We start from the raw sequence: 16,827 nt of genomic DNA, 5'->3' as shown, positions 1-16,827 counted from the left end.
CCACGTCTAGCACAGAGCCCAGCACCTACCAGTTGTTCAGTGAACGTTTGTCAAATGCATGAAGGAATGTAAAGTGCTCAGTGCAATGCCCGACATAATAAAAAATCAAAATTGCTGGCTTTTGTTGTTATATAAATGTTAGTGACTATTATTGCTATTTATGAGGACTACATGTCACTCAGCAATTCTTAGAGCAGGTAGTTATTTGAGTCCTGTATAATGGAGTGTCACAGGAGAAACGGGGATATAAGAGTCAGTGGATACTGCTGAGGAATAGACAATATAGCTGGGAAGGCAGGAACTCAGGAAAGAAAATCATGATGTATTGAGGTCATGATGCGTTAGGTTATTCTAACGAGACTGGGAGTGAGTATAATTACCCTGTTTTTAGATTAGAAACTGAGGCTCAGAGAGGGTGACGTGCCTAAGGTCGCCCAGCATGTCTCCAAAGCACTTAGCTCAGTGTCTGTGGAAACTCAGTGGCCAGTGTGTCATCTGCACATCTGTCTGGACCGCCCTGGGGCATCTCCAGCACTTGTGTGTACCTGGGCACACTCCATGCACATTGGCACAGGGCGGTGGGCTTTGGGTGTGTGAGTTTCTCACAACTCTGGGGCTCCTGGTGGAGAGGTCCATGCTGAGGAGCACTGGAGGTCTGGGAGGTCTTTATCCCTGGGGTCCGGGGTCTGGGCTGAGGAGGCCTTTGTCCTGTGACTGGAAGAAGAAGCTTTTCCGTGGGTGTCAGGCATGACGTGGGGCAGGCCCAGCTGGCACACAACAGGGGCAGGGTGAGGGCTGGGAGGGTGAAGAATGAGGATGCACTGTGCTAGTGGGGGCACCTGCATTGGCCAACACCTGTCTGTGCCGGCGCACACATGTGTACACACAGATACACACAGGCACACAAGTACACACACACATCTCTCATAGCCTCTTGCTCCCCCAGGCATGCTGACAACCCCTGCTCACACTGGCTGAGTCACTCTGCATGTCAAGGGCCCTCCCATTTCCCCAGCCTGACTGGTGTCATTCAAGCTCTTAATGTGGCAGTGACTGGGCTGTGTCCATCTTGCTCACCAGACATCCACAGAGACCCATCCAGGGCCAGTACAGAGTGAGCACTCAGATTTGTGTAAAAAATAAATTCACAGCACAGCACGGTGGCTCACGCCTGTAATCTCAGCACTGCAGAGGCTGAGGTGGGCAGCCATTTGAGTTTGGGCAAACCACTTCACTTCTCTGAGCTTTATCTTTTTTAACAGTCCGTTATTTTTTTTTTTTTTTTGAGACAGAGTTTCATTCTGTCACCCAGGCTGGAGTGCAATGGCGTGATCTCAGCTCACTGCAACCTCCACCTCCTGGATTCAAGTGATTCTCTTGCCTCAGCCTCCTGAGTAGCTGGGATTACAGGTGTGAGCCACCACACCCAGCTAATTTTTGTATTATTTTTAGTAGAGACAAGGTTTTACCATGTTGGCCAGGCTGGCCTCCTGACCTCAGGTGATCCGCCTGCCTCAGCCTCCCAAACTGCTGGGATTACAGGCGTGAGCCACGGCGCCTGGCTGCTTTATCTTTCCTTACCTAGAGTAGGTGCTCAGTAAATGTAGCTGCTAAAAAATTCAGTAGCAGAGTGAGTGTAAATGCAGTGTGTCAGTGTCTGCAGACCTCCTCACCATCATTTACATGCCCATTGGTGTGTACATGAATGCATGTTGGTGTGCACCCAGGCATGTAATGTGCTATTCAAGAACTTGGGTGGGTCCCTCAATTTACATTTCACTGCATGTGTCTGTGAAGTCTTCAGAGCTGATTGTTTTTCTCAACAAATGCACATCATTCCTGGTGTGGTGTTGTGGAGGATTTTCTGAGCAATTGTCATAGACAGGAATTGGTGTGTACCTGAATAGACATGTGTGTGCTTGCCTGTGTCTGTGTGGACTTGTGTGAGGGGTTATGAGTATGACCTCCAACCTGATTAGTTCATTTGTAGAATCCGTGGGGTCATTTCTGCATCCGGGGTATTCTGGACCTGGATTACTTGGGTTCAAATTTCAACTCCGCTAGCTATGCCATCTCAGACAGGATGCTTCAACACTCAGTACTGTTTGCTTTTCTGTGAATTGGAGATAATGGTAACCACCTTATGGTGGTATGAGGACTGCAAGACCTAATGTATGTGATGGACTGAGTACAGAGCCTGGCATGGACAAGCGCTTGTCTCTCACTGCCCCCGTGCCTGCCCCTGTGATAGGATGTTACTTTGTTCTTCTATTACAGTACTTACCCAGGTATATTGCCATTTGCTGTCCACAGGACTGTCCTTTCCACTAGACCGTGAGTCCCTGGAGGACAGGACCCTGCCTGAGCCCTCCATCATTATAGATTATGTATTGCCTGCTAGTTCTGAACCTCCATCTTCTCTCTTTCATATAACAACTGGCATTTAGGGCCCATGTCTATGTGCCAGGTCCTGTGTTAAGTACATTAAGTCTTCAAACAATCTCAAGGGATTGGTGTCCTTGTTGTTCCCATTTTGGAGACAAAAAAACCCCTGACATTTAGAGAGGTTAAGAAATTGCCCAGGTTCACACAGTGGCTTGAACACTGGCAGACAGATTCACTCTCAGCCTGCACTAGATATAAGCTGTGGGAGGAGACTGTGGGGGCAGGAATGTTGCTGAACAGAAAGAATGCCTGCCTTCCGGACTGCCCCAGCAGGCTCTCTCTCACTCCACCCCCATTAACCCCTCCCCCATCTGTATGACTGTCACTGTTTTTGGCCGGATGCAGTGGCACACGCCTGTAATCCCAGCACTTTGGGAGGCCTAGGCGGGCGGATCACCTGAGGTCAGGAGTTCGAGACTAACCATGACCAACATGGAGAAGCCCTGTGTCTACTAAAAATACAAAATTAGCCGGGGGGCATGGTGGTGCATGCCTGTAATCCCAGATACTCCGGAGGCTGAGGCAGGAGAATCGTTTGAACCTAGGAGGCGGAAATTGCGGTGAGCCAAGATTGCACATTGCACTCCAGCCTGGGTAACAAGAGTGAAACTCTGTCTTAGGAAAAAAAAAAAAAAAAAAAAATCACTGTTTGTCTCTCTTACCCTGGGGCATCTCAGCCCCCTGCCCTGGCACAGTGTTCCCAGGGACGAGGCAGTTGCCCCAGGTCACTCCTTCTTTGGTCCAGTTGTGGGTGAGTTAGAGAGACTTCTCTGAGCTAACCTAGTCCCCTGGGTCCGTAGGGATGGGGAGGGCATGCCGGACTCAGCAGGAGGGAGGGGGCCTCCAGGGTGGTGTGGGGGTTGGTTGCTCAGAATCTTGGACAGAAGAGGGGTGGAGTAGAAGGTGGACCTCACTGGTCAGCCTCCTCTCCTTCCCAGATTTTCCCACCTCAGAGAGGAGAGGGAATGGTTCTTTCTTAGGTCCTTTTTGGGGTGTGTTAAACCAGATCCCTGTGACTCCATCTTGACCACAGTAATTTTTTTTTTTTTTTGAGATGGTGTCTCGCTCTGTTGCCCAGGCTGAAGTGCAGTGGCACAATCTCAGCTCACTGCAAGCTCTGCCTCCTGGGTTCAAGAGATTTTCCTGCCTCAGCTACTAGAGTAGCTGGAATTACAGGTGACTGCCACCATGCCTGGCTAATTTTTGCATTTTTAGTAGACACAGGGTTTCACCGTGTCGGCCAGGCTGGTCTCGAACTCCTGACCTCAAGTAATCTGCCCTTCTCAGCCTCCCAAAGTGCTGGAATTACAGGCGTGAGCCACCGCGCCTGGCCAGCAATTGTATATTTTGCTCTCTATTTTGAAGTAATTGTAGATTTATCGAAGAGTTACATGGACAGCACAGGGGTATCCTTCAGCCATGTCTCCTTAGTCTCCTCCAACCTGAGAGCGTTTCTTGTCCTTTTGTGACCTGGACACCTTTGAAGAGTGCTGGTCAGATCTTTCGTAGAATGGGTCTTCTCATGATTAGGCTGAAGTTACAGATTTGGGGGAAGAGTACCACCCAGGCGAAGTGCCCTTCTCACCACATCATTTCAGAGGCTGTGATATCAACAAGACTTTCGACTAGCGGTGCCAGCCTTCATTTGGTTAAGGAGGTGTCTGACAGATTTTTCCACTGTGAAGTCACTGTTTTTGCTTTTCCACATTCTACTCGTTAGAAGCAAGTTGCTGAGTCCAGCCCACACTGAAGAGGAGAAAAATTAAACTCCATTTCCTAGATGGCAGAGCATCAAAGAACTTGTATGCATATGTTAAAACCGCCATACTAATTAATACATATTTGGAGGTAGATACTTTGAGTCTGTGCAAATATCTTGTTTCAAGCCTGGTGGGGTAGTATGTACCTGTAGTAGCAGCTACTGGGGAGCATGAGGTGGGAGGATCCCATTGAGCCCAGGAGTTCCAGACCAGCCTGGACAATGTAGTAAGATCCTGTTTCTAGGAAAAAAACCTTGCTTCTCCTTAAAGTTTCACCCATTCATTTTACTGTTCATTGCTAGATGTTGCCTGCAGCAATTATTATTCTGGTGTTCTAATGATGATTTTCAATTTCTCTCAATCCTTCTACATTTACTAATTGGAATTCTTCTGTAAGAAGACTTGTCCTGGCCGGGTATGGTGGCTCACGCCTGTAATCCCAGCACTTTGGGAGGCCGAGGCAGGTGGATCACCTGAGGTTGGGAGTTCGAGACCAGCCTGACCAACATGGAGAAACCCCGTCTCTATTAAAAATACAAAATTAGCCAGGCATGGTGGTGCATGCCTATAATCTCAGCTACTCGAGAGGCTGAGGCAGGAGAATTGCTTGAACCCAGGAGATGGAGGTTGCGGTGAGCTGAGATCGTGCCATTGCACTCTAGCCTGGGCAACAAGAGTGAAACTCTGTCTCCAAAAAAAAAAAAAAACAAGTGTCCTTTCCCCCCAATTTTTTTTTTTTTTTAAAACAGAGATAGGGTTTTGCTTTGTTACTTAGTATGCAGGCTAAAGTGCAGTGGTGTGATCCTCCTGCCTCAGCCTCCCAAATATTAACAGCTGAGACTACAGGCATGTGCCACCATGCCCAGCTAATTTTTAATTTTTTGTAGAGATGGGGCCTTGCTATGTTGCCCTATGTTGCCCAGGCTGGTCTTGATCTCCTGGCCTGAAGTGATCGTCCTGCCTTGGTCTCCCAAAGCACTGGGATGACAGGCGTGAGCCACTGCACTCAGCCTTACCATATTTTATTGACTAGTCCCCTACCGTGAGCATTTATGCTGTTTCTAAATGTTTTCATTACAAATAATACTATAGTGTTCCAACATGTAGAGTTGAACCTATAGATCCACCTGCATAAGAGGGAGAAATCAAAGGGCATGTGTATTTTCTATTTTGATATTGTCAAACTGCCTGCACCATTTATTCCCCATGTTACCTTCCCTTTATTTTTTTGAGACAGAGTCTTGCTGTGTCCCCTAAGCTGGAGTGCAATGGCGCGATCTCGGCCCACTGCAACCTCCACCTCCTGAGTTCAAGTGATTGTCATGCCTCAGCCTCTCGAGTAGCTGGAATTACAGGCATATGCCACCATGCCTGGGTAATTTTTGTACTTTTAGTAGAGATAGGGTTTCACCATATTGCCCAGGCTGGTCTCCAACTCCTGACCTCAGGTGATCTGCCTACGTTGGCCTCCCAAAGTGCTGGGATTACAGGTGTGAGCCACTCCACCTGGCCGGCATGGTTGCTTTTTTTTGTTTTTTTGAGATGGAGTTTCTCTCTTGTTGCCCAGGCTGGAATGCAATGGTGCGATCTCAGCTCACCACAATCTCCGCCTCCCGTGTTCAAGTGATTCTCCTGCCTCAGCCTCCTGAGTAGCTGGGATTACAGGCATGTGCCACCATGCCCGGGTAATTTTGTATTTTTAGTAGAGACGGGGTTTCTCCATGTTGGTCAGGCTGGTCTCCATGCCCGACCTCAGGTGATTCACCTGCCTCAGCCTCCCAAAGTGTTGGGATTACAGGCTTGAGCCACCGTGCCTGGCCTGGTTGCAATTCTAAATAGGCTGCTCAGGGATGGCCTCACTGAGAAGGTGGTGTTTGAGCAATGACTTGAAGGAATTGCCCATGTGGTCAACTGGGGAGGAGCACCCCAGCAGAGGGAACAGCGAGGCAAAGGCCCTGAGTCAAGATCCTGGCTGGAGAGGACGCAGGAACCTGGAGAGCGATGGGAGTTGGGGTTACAGAGGAAGGTGCTGGGGGAGTGGAAATCAGCAAATTGTGTAAGGCCTTGGAGGCCACAGGGAGGGTTTTGGCTACTCTGAGTAAGGTGGGAGTCATGGGAAGGTTTGGAGTGGAGGAGGAACACGATCTAACTTATGTTCTAACAAGATCTGTCTGGCTGCTGTGTAGCAATTAGACGTGGGGAGTCAAGGCTTGGGGTAGGGTGGGGTCTAAACCTCAGAAGCCAGGAGACCAGGGGGAAGCTGGTGCAATGATCCAGATGGGAGGCGATGGTGGCTCAGACCATAGAGTCAGCCATGGGGATGTCGAAATGTAGTTGGGTAGAAGATATATTTCCAAGATTGAGTTGACAGCACTTGCTGATGGAACGGATTCAGGGTGTGAGGAAAGAGAGGAAGTTTTGGCTGGAGCAGCCAGAAGGATGGGGCCGCTACTCTCTAAGATGTGGGCAGCATAGTAGAGGCAGGTTTGGTTGGGGAGGGGTAATAAAGAGAACAGTTTGAGATAGTTGAGTTTAAATTCAACATACAGGTGAATGCAGATGGAAACGCAAGCCTGGAGTTTAGGAAAAACTAGGTTTGAGAATAATAGCCGCCACCTCAGAGGTTGTTGTCTTGGTTAAATGAATTCCTGAATTCTGTAAGGCACTAAGAACAAGGCCCAGCCTCTGGTGAGTGCCAGAAGGGGTTAATTACTCTTCCAGGCCTGGAAAAGATCTCACGTTTGGCCTCAGCCCCCCCTCCCACACCCTGGCCCTCACATTCCTTTCAGAACTAGGGGAAGCGAGTTCTCAAGGTGGCTGAGAAATCTCCTTCCCGCCCAAAGACAGGAGCTCCGCACTCAGGCAATAGGCCAATCAGGCTAAGCATTTTTTTTTTTTTTTTGAGACAGAGTTTCACTCTGTCGCCCAGGCTGGAGTGCAAGGGTGTGATCTCGACTCACTGCAACCTCTGCCACCCGGGTTCAAGCGATTCTCCTGCCTCAGTCTCCCGAGTAGCTGGGATTACAGTCGTGCACCACCACGTCCAACTAATTGTAACTACTAAGAAGTAGTTACAGGGTTTTACCATTTTGGCCAGTCTGGTCTTGAACTCCTGACCTCAGATGATCCACCCACCTTGGCCTCCTAAAGTGCTGGGATTACAGGCGTGAGCCACCTCGCTTGGCCCAGCCACCACTCCCTGCCCTTGACTGAGCATTTAAATCCACTGCAGGACTTGGGTGGAGCTGGAGGCCATGATCCTAAGTGAAGTAACTCAGGAACGGAAATCCAGATACAGTAGGTTCTCACTTATATAAGTGGAAGCTAAGCTATGAGGATGCATAGGCATACGGAATGATATAACGAACTTTGGGGACTGAGTCTGGGGAGGTTGGGAGGAGATGAGGGATAAAAGACTGCCTATTGGGTACAGTGTACACTGCTCCGGTGATGGGTGTACTAAAATCTCAGAATCACTATGGAACTCATTCATGTAACCAAAACCCACTTGGGCCCCAAAGGCTACTGAAATAAAAAGAATTAAAAATAAAAATAAAAAGTAAATCCACCATGGGGAAGCCTTAGGCAAAGGACTCACCTCTCTGATCATCAGTTACTACATCTGTAAAATGAAGACAATAAGGCCGGGTACGGTGGCTCACCCGGTAATCCCAGCACTTTGGGAGGCTGAGGCAGGCGGATCATTTGAGGTCAGGAGTTCAAGACCAGCCTGGCCAACATGCTGAAACCCCATCTCCACTAAAAATACAAAAATTAGCCAGGCGTGGTGGCACGTGCCTGTAATCCCAGCTACTTGGGAGGCTGAAGCAGGAGAATCGCTTGAACCCGGGAGGTGGAGGTTGCAGTGAGCGGAGATCACTCCGCATCATTCCAGCCTGGGCGACGGAGCGAGACATCTCAAAAATAAATAAATAAATAAATAAATAAATAAATAAATAAGGCCGGGCGCGGTGGCTCACACCAGCACTTTGGGAGGCCGAGGTGGGTGGATCACGAGGTCAGGAGATTGAGACCATCCTGGCTAACACAGTGAAAACCCGTCTCTACTAAAAAAAAAAAAAAAAAGAAGAAGAAGACCAGTTCTTTTCTCAACAGGTTATTTTGAGGAGCAAATGAGGAGAAATAATGGGTCGTGCCCAGCACACAGTAGGTGCTCCTAAGAGTCTGTCTTTCTCTTCCCCACAACCCAGTGGCCAGGGAGAAAGGAAACAAAGTCAGTATCCATCCCAGCTGTTTATTGAAAGGGAAGGTGGGATGGAAGGGGTGCAGGATGAGGAGGGGGTGTGAGGCACAAGGACAGTAGGGCGTGCCCTGGTGGGGGCGGCCTGAGGATCCCCCAGGAGGCCTTCAGGCTGGTGGAGACTGAAGGTAAGTTAGGGAGGGGAGTGGGCAGAGCCTTGAGTACTGCTCTCCAGCCGTATCGGAGCTCCCTCTAGTGGTACAGAAGAGAGATGACGCCTCCGGCTGGCTGGTGCCTCTGAGAGGGCACATTTATTATCAGGGTCACGGCCAAGGCTTGTGGGCTTGGTTTCTAGGTAGGTGGACTTTGAGGGGCAAAGACAACCCACGATTCCTGCCCCCTACCCCCGGCTCTTAGAGACCATTTAAATCCATATCCAAAGAATATCCAGAGCCACCTGGGACCATCAGGCCTCTGGCTAGTCTTTCTGGGCCAAACCTGTCCTCCACCCTGAGGACACTCAGGGAACCAGGAAGGTGTGGGGCTGGCTCTGCCCCACTTGTAGCACAAGAGCTGGCCTAGGAGGAGGCTGAAGATGTGTTTCTAGTTCCTGCATGCTGCTTTGTTGTGTGACCTTGGACACTGTCACCTCCAGCCTCCTTCACCCACCTCACCTATCAACTGGGGCTAGTAATTGCCTATGGTGGGTGGGCTGGGGGGCTCTGATGCCAAAATGCAGGTAGAATACACACTATGAGAGGCATACATCTTCATACATCCTGCAGGGAAAGTCCAAGTGAGCATCTGGGACCCATTTGAGCTGAATGACCCCCACCCCTTCATCTGTGTCTATGGAGGGCAGTGCATGTCCTCAGCCTGGCAAGAAGAGGAATCAGATCCAAAGCCCTCATGGCGGAGAGGCAGGAGCTGATGGTTTGAAAGGGCAGGGGGCTTGCCCAAGGTCATGCAGAGGAAGGAGTGGGGACGGGTTGAAGGAGATGTTTTCTGCCCCTGAGGGCCTTGGGAAGAGGGTGTGGGTAGGAAGTTTTGGGAAGACTTGAGGAAGGTTGGCATCTTGGAAGGGCTGGGGCCCCAACCCTGGGAAGGGAGCACTGGGATTTGAGCGCCAGACTTGACCTGGATTTGGGCTCTAAAAGGACCGTGCTAAAAGGGAGAAGCTGGGGAAACACTGAGAGGGGGTTGTGGTGAGAAGGGGGAAGGATCCAGGACCCACATCTGGCTCCTCCTTAGACCATGTGGGCAGCTCAGGAGTCCCTCTTGGGCTGGATAGTCTGCACAGAAGATTGCCCAAAGGGGCTGGCGGGTGGCGAGAACCATGGCTGGCCACTGGCATTGCGGAAGATGGGGGACAGCTGCTGCTCTGGCTCATCCCCGAAGACCTCCACGTGGCTGTCGGCTTCGGGGTCCAAGGGCTCTGCCTTGGTGTCCTGGCTCAGCCAGCCTGTCATGGCCCAGAAGAGGCAGACGGCGAGCAGAACTCCAGCCGCCACACAGAGCGCTGTGCCTGCCAGGCGACAGGTGCCCAGGGCCTGGTTGTAGTCGGCTGCCCGCTGATCCAACACCAGGAACTCACCCTCACCGATGCCCTCCAGCTTGGGGGGCACTGCATAGCCGGTGGTCAAAGCCGCCACACCCAGCAGCAGAAGCAGGGTCCCCGAGGACAGGCTGATCTGGGGAGAAGCAGACAGACCAGGAAGCAGTCAGGGTCAGCCAGGGGCCCCTGACCAAGGGATCTCCTTGGATCCTCACCAGACTTAAGGGTAACCACTCTATCCATCCTTAGGAGATTGGAATCACAGAGCACACTTGCTGGGGTCTAACTGAGAGGAGGCATAAACTGTCATGTTCTATTTGGAATCCTGAGGCCTCTTAATTTCCTGCCCAGCTCCCACCTAGCAGTGGGTTTCTTCGGCCAACCCTGCATTTCCCTCCATCCCTATTCATCTCCTTGTCCTTTCTACCTTCCCTGTCTCTACTGGGTTAACTCCTATGCACCATTAGATCTCATCTCAAACCTCACCTCCTCAGGGAGGAGATCCCTGGGCTGAGTTGGGTCCCTTGCTTTACTCTGGGCAAATTCTGTGCCTATTCATTCTTCAATACACTTACCATTGTGCACACTTGGACATGTATTTTGGTTGCTATGTAAGTGATGTCTGCCTCTCCCGCGGTACTGAGAGCCCCATGAGAGCAGAGACTGTGCCTGTTTTGGCTCACTAGGAGTCTTCTGTGCCTAGCACGTGCTGGTACAGAGCAAAGGCTGAGTAAATGTTTGCTGAATGACTAAATAAACCACAGCTAAAAGGGTTCCTCAAGGACAGGGACCTCGTGTCTTAAATTCTGTGTTCCCAAGAGCCTAGCACAGTGCCTGGCAATAAGAAGATGCTTAAAAATTTTAAATACACACTAACCTTTCCTTGGAAGTCTTCCTTGATCATTTCCTCTCCTGGTGTTCTCTACAGACCTGACCTGAAGTTATGTAAGTTGGTCTCTCTGCACAGGTTGGCACCTTACCTCCTCACTAGAGTGAAGTCCTTTGAAAGCAGGAGGGACCCTCTGCCTCAGTCTCCCGAGAGTATTTAGCAAAGAGCTATGCCCATAGCAGGGACTCAGCTCATTGCCACCTCTGCACCTTGACCCATTGGTGCACCCTGGCCGACTAGTCTCCTTGGCTGTTACAGACATCAATTCTTCACATTTTTTTGCTGCCCTGGCAAGATACTCCAGTCTACCACTGGGAAACCACAGTAAGATTTAAGTGAGATGAATCTCACTTCCTACCAGTCAGCATAGTCCATCTCTTAACCATAGTAATTAGTTCAAGGCTGGCAAGTGACCCAATAAGAGCCAATGCAATGCTTGTCAGGACTTCTGGAAATGAAAAGCATTGTTTCTTATAAATGGCGTTTTAAATTTCTGGCTATCCTGAATCTTTTACCTCTCCATATAAACTATAGAGTCAGTTTGTTGATGTCCACAAAATAACTTGCTGGGGTTTTGATTGACATTGCATTGAATCAAAGATCAGGTTGGGAAGAACTAACATCTTGACAATATTGACTATTCCAATCCATGGACATGAACTATTTCTCCATTTATTTAGTTATTTGATATCTTTTGAGTTTTGTAGTTCTTTTCATATTGCAGATATTTTGTTAGATTTACACCTAAGTATTTCTCTCTTTTTTGGTGCTAAGGTAAATGGTAATATGTTTTTAATATCTTGCTATTTTGCTTTCTCTCTTCCTTTTTTCTCTCTTTTCTTTTTTTTTTTTTTTTTCCTTAACAGAGTCTCACTCTGTTGCCCAGGCTGGAGTGCAGTGGCACAATCATGGCTCACTGCAGCCTCTATCTCCTGGGCGCAAGTGATCCTCCTGGCTCAGCCTCTTGAGTAGTTGGCATCACAGGCCCCCGCCACCACATCCAGCTAACTTTTTATTTTTAGTAGAGATGAAGTCTCACTGTGTTGCCCAGGCTGATCTTGAATTCCTGGGCTAAAGCAATCCTCCCACCTCAGCCTCTCAAAGTGCTGGGATTATAGATGTGAGCTAGTACCCCTGGCCATTTTTCTTTTTCTTTTTTGAGACAGAATTTCACTCTTGTTGCGTAGGCTGGAGTGCAATGGCATAATCTCTGCTCACTGCAACCGCTGTCTCCCGGGTTCTAGTGATTCTCCTGCCTCAGCCTCCAGAGTAGCTGGGATTACAAGCGCCCATCACCACACCTAGCTAATTTTTGTATTTCTAGTACAGATGAGGTTTCACCATGTTGGCTAGGCTGGTCTTGAACTCCCGACCTCAGGTGATCCACCCGCCTTGGCCTCCCAAAGTGATGGGATTATAGGTATTTTCTTTTCTGAAGGAAATACCACATGACATGCTGACTTCCCTTAGATGGTGTGGAGTGAAGATCTGAGGGACCACACAGTAGTGGCTATTTGGGGAACATGGGAGAGTCTGAAGCTAACAGGCTACCAGGGTGGGGGCACCATGAGGAGGCTGAAGACTAAGAAAACTTGCAAAGTCCGTGGTATAAAGGGTTGAACTACTGGATCAAACTTTGCCTGAAAGTATGCAACCTTGGGTCTCTTCTAAAAAATGAGCAACATTTTCCCTTCTTCTTCTTCTTCTTCTTTTTTTTTTTTTTTGAGACAGAGTCTTGCTCTGTCACCCAGCTGGAGTGCAATGGTGTGATCTTGGCGCACTGCAACCTCTGCCTCCTGGGTTCAAGTGATTCTCCTGCCTCAGCTTCCAAAGTAACTGGGATTACAGGCGCCTGCCACCACGCCCAGCTCATTTTTTTTCTTTTTTCTTTTTTTTTAGAGGGAGTTTTGCTCTTTCGCCCAGGCTAGAGTGCAATGGCTAGATCTCAGCTCACTGCAACTTCTGCCTTCCGGTTTCAAGAGATTCTCCTGCCTCAGCCTCCCGAGTAGCTGGGATTACAGGCACCCGCCACCATGCCAGGCTAATTTTTGTATTTTTAGTAGAGATGGGGTTTCACCAGGTTGGCCAGGCTGGTCTCGAACTCGTGACCTCGAGATCCACCAGCCTCAGCCTCCCAAAGTGCTGGGATTACAGGCATGAGCTACTGCACCCAGCCCATTTTTGTATTTTTAGTAGAGACAGGGTTTTGCTATGTTGACAGGGCTGCTGTTGAACTCTAGACCTCAGGTGATCTGCCCACCTCAGCCTCCCAAAGTACTGAGATTACAGGTATGAGCCACTGCACCTGTAATTATTTACATACAACATGTATGTAAATAATTTGCATGTAAATACAAATACAATGAAGGCTCCCTTCATTATTTAAACCCATTTGAATTGGATTTTCTGTTGCTTAAATGTGCAAGACTCCTAACTACTACGCTATCTCTTCTTTTTTCTTTGGGCCTCAAATTCAGACTCATTTCCTCCATCAAGGCAGAGGAATCACAGGAGTTGCTCATCTGGCCTTACCTTCCAACACAGTGAGGGCCAGGGCCGGCGGGAGCACAGGACCAGAGGTCCCTCAGGGTCATCGCTGAGAGCAGTGCCTGCACAGTCCTCATAGAAGAGGTGCAGGTAGGAGCGGACCCCATACCACTTGCCATCCTCCACGTTGGGGCCGCGGCTGCAGCTGCAGGAACGATTGCAGCTCGGCATCATGGATCCTTGTGGAGCAGGTAAGGTGCAGCTGACGGAGGGAGGGATTAGTGGGAGCTGCTCATGGTGACCTTCATAAGCCCCCCAAATCTTTATGCCCCACCCGCTTCTCCTCCCACTTGAGACACCCTACACTCATAGCACAGTCTGGCCTTTTGGAATCCCAGCCTGTCCTTCCCGAAGCACAACGCGAATGAGCCAATGCACTGAAGGGCTTAGCCTAGTGCCTGGCAACTGGAGGTGTCAATAAATGTACATGTTTACCCTGGAGGCCACCCAGTACCTGGGACTGTGGGCTCTGGAGCCTAACCACTTGGACTGGAGTCGTGGACACCCTGCTTCCTGGATGTGTGACCTTAGACAAGTGCTTCCACCTTTCTGAGTCTCAGTTTCCTCATCTGTAAAACAGACCTAAATAATCATACTTGTTTCATACAGTTATTGTGTCTGATGCTGAGAAATGGTAGCTGTTGTGATTAGTACTGTACTTTTTTTGTTATTACTTCCATCTTGAACTTTTTAGGCTCCACCTCTGGAGTGAGAGCGCCTCATCCTCCACTCTCCTTCAGACCCCCTTCTGGGGGGTAGTTGTCATGGCTGACACTTGGGCTGGAGTTCCCAAGCTTCAAGGCTATAAAATGTCCTCCCCAGGACTGCCCCGGAAAGCCTCCAGATTCCAATGAATTTTGACTCCATAGGAAGTGAAAGTCAAGGGCCCTCAGGATTAGAGGCTCTTAGGCTTAAGGGCTGTTAGATTTCCAGAGAAATCTATCGAATAACCCCCTCCCCTCTTTTTTTCACAAAAGTAGACACAAATCTTGGGAATGGAAGGTACTTGTGTATCCGTATACAGGTTTGGCCCAAACCAAAGCCAGGAGGCGCTAGGGGAGGACTGGGCTTCTACCCCAGTCTCCATAATGGCCCTCAGCCTTAATTAGCAGCATCCTACAAAATGAAACAATGTGCTTGTTCCAAAGGGTAAAATAAAGGTCCTGACAGTCCCTCTCACTTCCAATCAGATGTAGTCCTCAAATCCCTGCATAGAGAAACTCACCGAAACAGCACAGAGAAACACACAGACATGCTCACAAAGCACACAGAGACATACCCAGATAGGTACGACATACACACACACACACACACACACACACACACACACCCCACACACGGTTGGAGGTTCTGCTTGGAGTCACACGGCACACAAGATTGCTGTCAAGAAAGCCTGTCCATAAATAGTGGCTTTACACCCTCCTCACTTACAATTCAGGGAAAAGAAGAGCGGGGAAGAAAAGGAGGAAAAACAACAACAACAGCCATGACAGAGAAAGGGAAAAGGCAGACACTAAAAGGGGCAGACCCTCGGAGGAGGAGGGCGAGAGGTCTGGAGAGGCGAGCTCACCGGAGGAGGTGGGCGGGGCGGGCTGTGAGGAGGGGTGCGGCCAGCGCTGATCCCGCCCCGGCGAGGCGCTGGGGAGGTCCGGGTGGGGAGAATAAATGGGGCCCGGGGGACGGTAGGAGCCTCAGTGCGGAGACCATAATTAAAGACCGCAGGTGAGGAGGTGTGGAGGGGGCTTCGGGACTGTTGGCCTGGGTCGACTCCTCCCCTCCAATTCACCGCTTCCCCTACTCCAAATAGATATAATCACTCAGTCCTGCTGGTACTGGAGAAGGAAGGTGACCTTGACGGTGCCTCCCCCTCGGCCTGGCCCCTCCCCCTCGCGTTTTAGGGTTGCAGGGAGTAGGTCTAGCTGGCGGGGGGCGGGGCGCAGGTAACCGGGACGAGGGTTGCCATGGGAACAGCTAGGGAGGTGTCCCTAGCCGGGAGCCAGGAGGAGCTTGGTGGGAAGGGAGCGGGAAGAGGAGGGGGCTGCGTTGTCCGACATGGGGAGACTGCGGCGGAGGGAGGAGGCGAGGGGTGGGAGGCATAGGCAAAGGTGACAGGAGCCAGGGGCCGAAGATGGATGGAATCTGTTGCCTCAGCACGGCCTCATTCAGTTCTCCTTCCCAGACCCTCAGACTCGCCCACTACAGCGTCCAGCGCTGCCCAGGCGGGGGAGAAGGGCGTCCTCCAGAAGGGGGAGGAGTGGGGGGTGTTGGTCGGGGAAATCAGGCCATTTCCCCCCTCCCCTTCTCCACCTGCACCCGCACCACTCTTTCTGACAGGACCATCGATCCCCTGGTCCACACTAACTGCGTCCTTTTCTCTAGAGAGAAACTGAGGCAGAGACGGGTAGGAATGGGTTTTTGGTTTGAAGTGTTGGCGGGGGTGGGGAGTGTCCTTTGAAGTCTCTGCCCAGCCTATCAACCCTGAGGTGTCGAGGGGCGATGGAGCTGGTGCTACCTCTGCCCCCTGCTACTTCCCTGGGACCCCCACCTCCCAAACCCGAGGCTCAGGCGCAGCGGTCCTGTCCCAGGCGGGACACAGCCTGGGCTGAGGATGCAGGCAGAGCGCGGGGATTCTCCAGGGGATGGGGCTGGGGTCTGGCCGCGCGTGGAGCAGGGCTAAGCTCACCTCTCTGCCTGCAGTCTCCGCCGAGCAAGCGGGAGCCGGAGCGGGAGCCTAGCAAAAGCGGGTTCGGTTCGCGCCTGCGCCGCAGTTCGGGGCGGGGGTGACATGGGGGCGGGGGAGGGGGGCGCCGGCCCGTCTCAGGGACTGGTTGTGCAGATAGCGGCCCGCTGCAGCTCCCCCAGCTCCTGTCCCCTTCCAGAGTTCCCTTCTCGCTCTGACACCCCAGGTCCCTCACAGAGACCCCTCGGACTCCCTGGGTCCCAACCCCTCATGCAGTCCCTCAAACTCCTTACCGAAGCTCCCATTACTCCCGCAGTTCCCCACCCCTCTCATGGAAGACCCATCCCCTCACTGAGCCTTCATCTCCTTGCTGTACCGTCAGTCCCTTCTCTAGGTCTCTATCCCCCTTATAGAGCTCCCACCCCAGTATATAAACCGGCATCTCCTCGCTGAGCCCCGCCCTCTTCACAGGTTCCCATCTCTGTCTGGGCTCCTACCGGGAAGTCCCCTCCCACTTGCCTTGGGAGCCCCTAATCTCTCTGAAGTCCTCACTTCTCACTCAGTCCCCATCCTCTTTTCGTCCTCTTTTCCTGTTTGAGTCACTACCCCTCCCTGGTACAGGATCAGCCCTTGTAGCTTGAGAAGGGAGTTTGGGTGGAGGACTAGGGGCTAGCCCCAGTTCTGCCCTGGGCAATGTGTGCCCACTGCCCATCTCCCTGGAGAGCCAGCCTGTGCCAGTCAGTTGCATCT

The 16,827-nt window shown here is 50.9% G+C and overlaps 1 protein-coding gene across 4 annotated transcripts; it reads right to left on the bottom strand.

The window, feature by feature from the left end:
- Nucleotides 1–8,440: 8,440 nt before the first annotated feature.
- Nucleotides 8,441–16,099, bottom strand: NRSN2 (neurensin 2). Of its 4 annotated transcripts, XM_025399468.1 has the most exons (4): nt 16,081–16,099; nt 13,852–13,966; nt 13,383–13,576; nt 8,441–10,097 (listed from the first exon to the last, which is right to left on the bottom strand). In XM_025399468.1, the coding sequence occupies exons 3-4, from the start codon at nt 13,569–13,571 to the stop codon at nt 9,672–9,674; spliced, it is 615 nt and encodes a 204-aa protein (XP_025255253.1). In that variant the 5' UTR covers nt 13,572–13,576; nt 13,852–13,966; nt 16,081–16,099; the 3' UTR covers nt 8,441–9,671. The 4 variants fall into 4 exon arrangements, 3 of the variants coding, with proteins under 3 accessions (XP_025255253.1, XP_025255254.1, XP_025255256.1); XR_003121481.1 differs by lacking the exon at nt 13,383–13,576 and having other exon boundaries at nt 16,081–16,097; XM_025399469.1 differs by lacking the exon at nt 16,081–16,099 and having other exon boundaries at nt 13,852–14,684.
- Nucleotides 16,100–16,827: the final 728 nt, after the last annotated feature.

This window comes from Theropithecus gelada, chromosome 10, assembly GCF_003255815.1.
Source record: "Theropithecus gelada isolate Dixy chromosome 10, Tgel_1.0, whole genome shotgun sequence".
Lineage (NCBI taxonomy): Eukaryota > Metazoa > Chordata > Mammalia > Primates > Cercopithecidae > Theropithecus > Theropithecus gelada.
Note: the sequence above shows the minus strand (reverse complement) of the source record. Positions and strands in the feature narration are given on the sequence as shown.